The sequence below is a fragment of the Oryzias melastigma genome, linkage group LG12 (assembly GCF_002922805.2).
Source record: "Oryzias melastigma strain HK-1 linkage group LG12, ASM292280v2, whole genome shotgun sequence".
NCBI classification, from domain to species: Eukaryota; Metazoa; Chordata; class Actinopteri; order Beloniformes; family Adrianichthyidae; genus Oryzias; species Oryzias melastigma.
The window spans coordinates 10649735-10658406 of NC_050523.1; the positions used below are offsets into that span (position 1 = coordinate 10649735).

An 8672-nucleotide genomic window follows, 5' to 3' on the forward strand; every position below is an offset into this window, starting at 1 on the left:
AGTTAGTATCTGGTGCACACCAGTTACTATTACTTTTTTTTCCAATGTCCCTTTAGGGACTCTGTAGTCATTTTTTTAACAAGGATTTTTTTTTCTTCGCCGTCCCTTAGGGGCTCCTTAGAATATAGAATTCATGTAGAAAATAAATACAATTTTGATCCAATAAAAGGGAAAATATGCTGTTTTTAAGAAGATATTAAGAAGAAATCAATGTGATACTAAATTACAATACATGTAATGTTTAAATGTGTGCGGTTCAGTACAGAGGAAGCTGCAAAAACATATATTTTAAGCTAATGTTTGGGTATGTTACTCCTCTTGAGCTCGACGAAAGGCACAAACGGTTCTTGGTTTTTAACAGACATTTATTCGGACACAAAGATTCTTCTACATGCCTTCACATGTTCTTTCCATGCCCCAACAGTGCCCCAACAGTGCCGTCAGAACTACGAAATAAAATACAGAAACTTAAATTAAACTCTTCAATCTCAGACTGCAAATTAAATGATAAAATAAAATCCATACCTCATTGGCCGCATTAACTCAAGAGGGTAAAACTTCCAAAAAGAAAAACGTCTTAATTTCTCTTCAAATTCTTTCACTGGCTTAACTCTCGCAGACTTCTCCCTTCTGGACCATGTGAGACTCACCCTGGTGTGGCAACCCATATAACATCCCCCATAGGAACAAAAATGACATGGAACAAAAAATAGGTTCCCCCTTTTAAATAAAGTTTTTAACTTATTTTAACTTAACTTAACACCATTATTTATTTATTGTAAAATATCACATATTTATTTCAATTGATTAGAAAACATTTTTTATATTAATAACCCTTTTTAACACAAAATATTTTTATAAACAAAAATATGAATTAGTGTTGCCTTTGATGGCAGCTACAGGGTATAAATATTATTTTGAGTCATATTTTTCTCTTTTTCTTTTCTCCCCTTCTTTAAGTTATTGTTGTTCACCAACCTGACTCAAGATCTACCAAAGATGATTCTATTGTACTTGTCTTCAACATGGACAAACGGCAATAAACTCCCATCTATAATAGATCTTAATACGTAAAACAATCATTTAACAAGTAAATAATGGAAATTATATCAATCTAATATAGAAATCCTGCACATTAGTTTAAAAACACTTTTCAGACTTTCCATCAATTAGTCATTAATTTAAATTTCTACTCTCTCTGACTGATTCCCAGGCGGATCTTAGCAAACACCGCTCTCATTTTTCTTCACTTCTTCCATTCTTCTCCCCCTCTTTTCCCACCACTTGCTCCCACATTACATTACTGCTTCAGTTCATCCGACAGATTGAAAATCCATCCTAAACTAATTCTTGTCTCAAATGATGGCAGATTTTCACTCAATCAGTGAGAGTGGAATAACAAAAGGTTTGACCCACAGATACCAAAATCTCACACCTGCTGGGTGACCTTTCAGGAGCTGGGACAGCAGGTATTTGCCTTTTTGTTTTCTTGTTAAATCACATTTAGCTGAAGGTTGTGATGGAGGTTTCACAGAACCACAAAGACGACTTGACTAAAATTATTTACTGCAACAAATGCCACACACAAACAGCCAATAAGGAGGGCTTCGAGTTACACACCTACTGCCTTTGCAAAGCCACAATGATACCTTCCACTCTGTTGGGTATCCGGACCAGTGTTTGTTTTCTTGTTGTGGGAACCTGAGGAGCAGAACCGGCAGCAGTGGGGGGGAAGAAGTTGGACAATGCACTGGAAAACAAAAGAGGTTTAAGGACACCTGGCTGTCCTCTCCAAGTATGTGCTTTTAGTTCGCATAAATGTTCAACAAAACCTTATGTATGGATTTATAAGCCTGTCACACTGCAAAATATTTGATACTTTAAAAAAATCAAACATTGTTTTTAGACATTCAAGATAATTGTTTTTATTTGTTTTGATTATAAAAAAAATGCATTTGTCTCATTAGGATCTAGAAAAGGGAAATTATTATCAAAATGAGTCAAATGCTCTAAACTCTTAACAGGAGAAAGCTAAAAAAAAAGTCATTTTGTGTTCAACATTAATGATGTTATTTGAAAGTTAATTGAATGCTAGTTTGGCATTCATTGTCATTATTTTGGAAAAAATGTGTTAGAAGAAAATTCTGTTTGGATCTTAAGACACACAAGGAGTATATTTGCATAAACCCTTTTTGTACTTGAGGCTAAACTTTATTTATTTTAATTATGTTTGTCTACTTTTTGTAGGACCAGAAGGAAAACAGGAAGAGTAAGAGAAAAAAGTATATTTAGTGCTAGTTTTAGGATTTATGAGGATTTATAAGATAGGCCAACTTATATTCCGGTCATGTTCTCATTTTGTTCACATTTTGTTCTAGAATGAGTCACTTCCACATATTACAGTAGTTTTTTTGTCATTTTTATCAAAAATAAACTACAATTATGTTCATGAAAATAAAAATAAAAAATCAAACTATTTTCAATTTTAAGTAAACATTTATAGCTAATTTTTCCCTTTTTTAAATGCTTGTGTTGAACTCCTACATTTTTTGTTAAGTAAAAAATTAATTATTCATGGCCGTATCATTTTACTACTTTCTAGTAATTTTCTTCTTAAGATTAGAGTTGTTTTCTTATTTTTAACAGTGAACTTGCTTTCTGCAAATCTGTTCCTCTGAAACTTTTATTTGCAAATATTTATTCTAAAATTGTGAATTTTTGCCCTTTTTTTTACTTAAAAATTATACAGATTAAAACATCAAAAGAACAAACACAAATGTCAAATAAAAGCAACAATTTGCAAATTAACTAAAAAGCCATCAACCAATTTTTGTGCAAACGAATGCGATTTTGATATAATTCCTAAATCTACAAGACAGAATGTCCACTTAGTTTTTAATTTAGACTTTCATGTATCAGGTTATTTATTTGATGAAATTCATTAACAGTAACCCACAGACATGTGGTCACCTTCTCCCTCTCATACTCACACACACACATTTACCGTTTAATCTATTTAATTGAACCTGACTTGGAATAACTAAACAAATGAGGAAATTCACAAGGGGCACCCGATCCCTTCTTGGATAATGGATTGCAGATTCCTTTCCCATAGGGGTATTTGGGCAAACAGGACCCAGTAATCTCTGAATTGATGAGTGGACTGCATCAAATTTCTCCACTAAAGAGCTGTTGAACCCCTGATACAGTGCTGGGAGTTGGCCAAATGCTCAATTTGCAGATACAGCGAAGACTGCAGGCTCGCTCTGGTTTCACTGTCAGAGAGGCGGGGCGGCGCCGACTTTCATGATGTTAAAATCATAGATGAGATCTGTGATTCCAGCAAGTTTAGCTTCATTTGACTTATTTTCATTTCCGTGTGAATTCTTTTTTCCAAAAAAGACCAAATTTCCTCTTGAATTAGGTGACAAATTTATTAAAATCCTGCAATTCCGTTATGAATTACCAACATTACCAGAGAGAATAAATAATACATAAAACATTTCTTCCACATAAACAAACATATACATCAGAGCGCCCCCCCCCTTCAGCAGCTACACTTCATCCTTGGGAACGAAACGAACGAGAAACATCTGCAAAACACATATGCATAGAAGTAATTGGACACCTAGGCACCATTTAAGACAACATCTAGACTTTTAGGCCTAAATCCGTGTTTGAGAATGAACAAAGTTCCAGGTCACATTCAAGGAGGAGGGAAGAGGGGGTTTTATAAAAATAAAGTCTATGCGATGATAAACCATTATTATATATTTATATATTGACATTTGGCAACAACCAGACATGTAAATACTCCCAATGTTCTTCACTTGAACAGTTAGCGAAGAGCGATGACAAATAAAATGCAAATTTGTTGTTCTAAAAGAGCTTATAGTGGTTCTAAAAATCAAGATTTTTGTTAATTTTTTTACTTTGAATACAACAAAACAATGGGGAATTCAAGTGCTTTGAATGAGGGGTGTTTCCTTCTTTCCTCCATTTAGATCACAAAATAAACTGTTAATGTGTCCTGCTTTACAGGATTTTTCGGAAAGAGTCGTTTTTCTGATCAAAACTGGCCGTGATCCACTTCGTCTAACCAGGACGCAGGACTAGCGGGAAAATCTGGGTAACCCCCACTGCTGCCGGTGGAGAGGTCGGAACTGGGGCCGTTGGCTCCTCCCATGGAAACCCGGACGGTGGGGTTGATGCCGGGCCCCCCGCCCTGGGTCATGATGGAGAGGCCGGAGTCTGGGTAGACGAGGCTGGAGATGATGGGCTGGTGTCGGGGTAGGGCCTGGAGCGAGGTCGGAGACTGAGGGAGGCCGTAGGGGCTGTTGGAGCGGATGTCGTGGAACTGGTCTTGAGAAGGGAGCACGCCGTGCTCCAGGGGGAAGGAGCTGTGGTTGTTGCCCCCTTGGCGGCCGCCGATTGTTGGAGACGATTCACTCAGGCTGCTGTAAATGCCGTTGGCATTGCTGAGCTCTGAAACTGGAGGCTCATCTGGGCAAAAACAAGTTAAAGACAGAAGTTAGACTTAGTGGGAGGAGAAACATTTACTGTTTGTTTTCTTTGATATTATTTATAAAAAACACTATTATCTTAGTATATAGACTTTTAATGATTTTTGGTAATCATCATTTGGTTTTACGGAAAACCTTCAACAACAATTTTCCATTTAGCACAGTTATGTCCTGCATTCAAAATAAAAGCTATTCCAAATAATGATGGAAAAACTAGAGTCAAACACACTTTCAACCAGTACACATCTCAATTGTGTATTTATATTTGCATTTGTGTAGTGATTTGTTTTAAAATTGGGAAAAAAATTAAATTGCAAAATGTGTTGCCGATGCAAAATGTCTAAACAGATGGATTTTTCCTCATCCAATCTTTTTTTATTTCACAACATTTTGGTCATGATTAGAAATAGCACAAGCGGTTGGATATCTTCATGTATCGGTCTGCTCTTAAACTCTTTAAAATTGCTCATACAGTTGCAAAGACTTTCCTTAAAAGGTTTTTTTTCAAGTTTTTCTTTAAAAAAAACTAAAATGAATATTCTTGATAGATTAAACATGTTGGATAAGTATGTATAGGGGGCTTAAAATATGAAAAAAATGCATTTATGAACATTTAATTAATTAAACATTTACTAAAAGATCTCAATGTTATTGTATTTTCAAAAAACATAAAATTCTGTTCAATAAAAACCAAGCAAAAAGGCGATGTTTGACTGAAAAATGTAGTATTTCTGTTTTTTTTTCTTTGTTTATTAGGGTGACGTCTCAAATGTCCTTTTAGATCCATTCTCTTGTCAGTAGAGCTTTACCAAGAACATTTTTTAGAACAAGAAGTGGAATATCTGCCTAAAAAAAAGCTGACAATCTACTGTTAATCTGCTACTTGTTTCATAAAAAAAGCCCCTGAGCAAGAAAACCTGTCAAAAAAGCACCAAAAAAGAATAAAATGAAACCTGTCAAGCCCTCAGCTGTGTTTGAATACCCTCACTAATCCCTATAGTGAGGTGCTATCACCTGCCTTGGATTTTAGCACAACTTTAACAATCAAATCAAACACTACATTACCCATTTGGTGAAGTAAAAACGTAATAAATATAAACATTTTACTATGATTATTTATGAATCTACTGTTGTCTGATGATGAAAACTTGGAAAATCTATAAAAATGTAATTTAAACACCTTTTTTTCAGCTTGTTTGTGTTCAGGAACTGTACCTGTGAAGGACACCTCCGCGTCACTGTCCATGCCCTCTTCCTGGATGCTGTCTTTGTCGGACTTGGAGCTTCCTCGTGACCTCTTCATGTTGCGGAAGTACTGTCCCCATCGCTGCCTCCCTGCATCCTTTTTCAGCCTCTTCTCTTTCGCTCGTCTGTTCTGGAACCAAACCTACAAGGAAAAAAATGTTGTTTCATCCATCAGACACACAAAAAACAATCAAAAATAATCTTCAATTGCAAAATAAGTTTGAGAAAACTTTGTGATTTTTTTTCTTAAAATACAAATTCTTGGTAAGACCATTATTTGCTTATTATAATAAAAACGTTTACATTTTAGGAGTTCTTGACTTATTTCTAGAGAACACATTTTATAAAGTGATAATCCAGAATGATAATGCACACCTAAAAAGAAGTTCCGGTCACACAGCCCAAATGTTCTGGATCACTGTGCAGGCTTTAAATAAAGAGATGAACTTTCTCTCTGAACTAATACTTTATTCAACCTATCGTGATGATGGCTTTTAAGTTTGATGCCAGCTCAGCTGCGCATTATCGTGACAATGTGCCATACAGGATATCAAATAGTCAGTTTTGTGAAAAAGTGATCTAAACTGAAAAAATAACAAGAATAAAGTACTTAAAAACCAACTGGATATTTGTTTATTTTGTAAATGCCCTTAGAAGAGTCAATGACGAACAGTTCAGGCTTCCACAGCGTCCGTTTATTTCTGATAATCCATATTCTGTCTGGCTTCGTCCCTTACATATTAAACATGTTACCTGAAAAATTGTTCTAAAAATATTTATACATCAAAATTCTTCAAAACACTCACATGAAAACAAAATCCAAAGTTTCTCTATGAACTGAAACGTTATTCAACATATCGGATGATTGCTATCCTTTGCCACTGTAGTCGAGTTCAGTGGCGCATTACTGTGTTACCGTGACAACGCACCGCACCACAAATCAAGTAGTCCTCTTTTTGTGGAAAAAAGCATCTAAATAAAAAAATAACAACAATAAAGTACTACAAATCAATTAAATATTTATTTTGTAAATAACCACGATATAAGCACGATAATGCCAGATGAAGTGTGCATTATCCGAAATTAATGCACAATTCAGGTTTCTACGGGGTGCATTAATTTCTGATAATGCACACATTGTCGGCCATTATCCCTTACATATTTAATATGTTTATTGAAAAACTATTCTGAAAAGAGTAATGCATCAAAATGCTTAGAAACACTCAGAGGAAATTAAAAACCATAATTTAGATATTAGTAATTAATTATCTAATTTTGTGCTGAGGACAAGCTATTAATGTTTTTCTCCTGATTCATGTGTCAGGATTTAGAGCATTAGGACTAAATAAATGTTTTAAGTCTGTCTAGACACCAGTGCCTGGCTTTGAGAGTCCAGAGGGAGACATGGAGCAGTGACACTGAGCAGGAATCCTTGGACCAGCTTCCCTTATATCACATTTATCACGCATTTCATTAACTTCCTCTCCTCCGAAGGAGCAGATGGCTGACTCACTTTTGACATTTTTCTCTAACTTTCCATATAAAATCCTTATTTTACTCATTTCTATATCCTTAATTAAAACGTTTTTGGTTTCCTATGAAAATTCAGTCATTTGCCTTCACATAAACAATACTTTACGTCCTCCTTTTAAGATGTTCCACCTTGAGAAACCCCTCTCCCTAACACTGCATAATGAGGAGCTTTTTAGTGGCCTCAGACCCTTACTTTTGTCCTTGCAAATAAAACAATATATATGACCCAGCAGCACCCAGCAGCCACTCTGAGGCTCCTCAGCAGCAGACAATATGTGGGGGACCCCTCTTAGCATTGTTAACGACCGTGCACTTAAACCAAGCGGACTTTCACGCAGACTTCCTTCTACCTCATCTGACCGTAAATCCCCCACAATGACCAGCTTTGCTATGATAAAAAACAAGAAGTCAGGTTTAATGGATAATAATACCTGAACCACCCGCATGTCCAGGCCTGTTTCTGACGACAGCTGCTCTCGGACGTGGCGGGCCGGCTTGGGGGAGTTATTGTAGGCGTTTTTCAGGGTCTCCAGTTGTTTAGCAGTGATGGTTGTTCGTGGCCTTTTTGCAGTTGAGTCTGCCTCTGAAGGAAAGAAAAAAGTGTCAGATTTCAGAAAATAAAATGAAATACAGTGGATAGAATTATTATATTTTTTAAAAAGGACAAAAAATGGCATGCAAGTTTGTAAACTAATAGAAGGAAAATTATTTACTGCATTTTTTCCCATGAGGTCAAACTTTCATAAAGGTAATATAACATTTCTATAATTTCCCAGAAATTGCATGCACATCAATAATTCCATAGTTAAAAAATAACCCAAGTTGTGTCATTTTTAACCCTCCTCGGGTTGAAAAGGAATTACATTTTTACTGGATTATTTCAATTTAAGGGGAAAAAGACATAAATCAAGTTTAAATTAAATCAAAATGTCACCCAAAAATATATCCCAACATCAATAATCCAAGAATTAGGTTGAAGAAATAACCCAAAAGTCACTTTTCTCATTACGATGTCCTCTTGTGGTGAGTGTAAATAACTAAAAATGCTTTTAATTCTTCATTTTCAGAAAGTTAGCACTAGAAATATATTATATAAACACACACTCTGTATAAAAGTATTTAATTTAATGTTTCCTTTCTCCATCTGCATCCTTTTTGCACATCTGCTCACCAACACGGCAAAAACACTAAACCATCACCTAAATGGATGCTGCCCAAGTAATTGCACCCTGACATTAGTTAAATAAACGTGTTTGTTTTTTGCACAAAAAATTGCACTACCTCATTGCATAAATCTGCACAGTAAATTTCCAGCAAACAGATGGGGAGATAAAACTTGACTGTGCACACTCTGTTGCATTTGAATGAGCC

General features: G+C 35.5%; 1 protein-coding gene and 1 long non-coding RNA gene across 3 annotated transcripts in view; both read right to left on the bottom strand.

Annotated features, from left to right (window-relative positions):
* Positions 1-297: 297 nt before the first annotated feature.
* LOC118599411 lies at positions 298-894 on the bottom strand. The gene is made up of 2 exons (XR_004948745.1): positions 526-894; positions 298-446 (listed from the first exon to the last, which is right to left on the bottom strand). It is a non-coding gene; the product is annotated as an uncharacterized LOC118599411 (long non-coding RNA).
* Positions 895-3429: 2535 nt separating this feature from the next.
* lhx3 (LIM homeobox 3) overlaps positions 3430-8672 on the bottom strand; it is a 10711-nt gene continuing 5468 nt past the window's right edge. For both annotated transcript variants that reach the window (XM_024299536.2, XM_024299535.2), the window contains exons 4-6: positions 7733-7884; positions 5739-5910; positions 3430-4503 (exon numbers count right to left, since the gene is read on the bottom strand). In XM_024299536.2, coding sequence (XP_024155304.1) covers positions 4070-4503; positions 5739-5910; positions 7733-7884 — 758 coding nt within the window. In that variant the 3' untranslated portion in view covers positions 3430-4069. The remainder of the gene's footprint in view (positions 4504-5738; positions 5911-7732; positions 7885-8672) is intronic.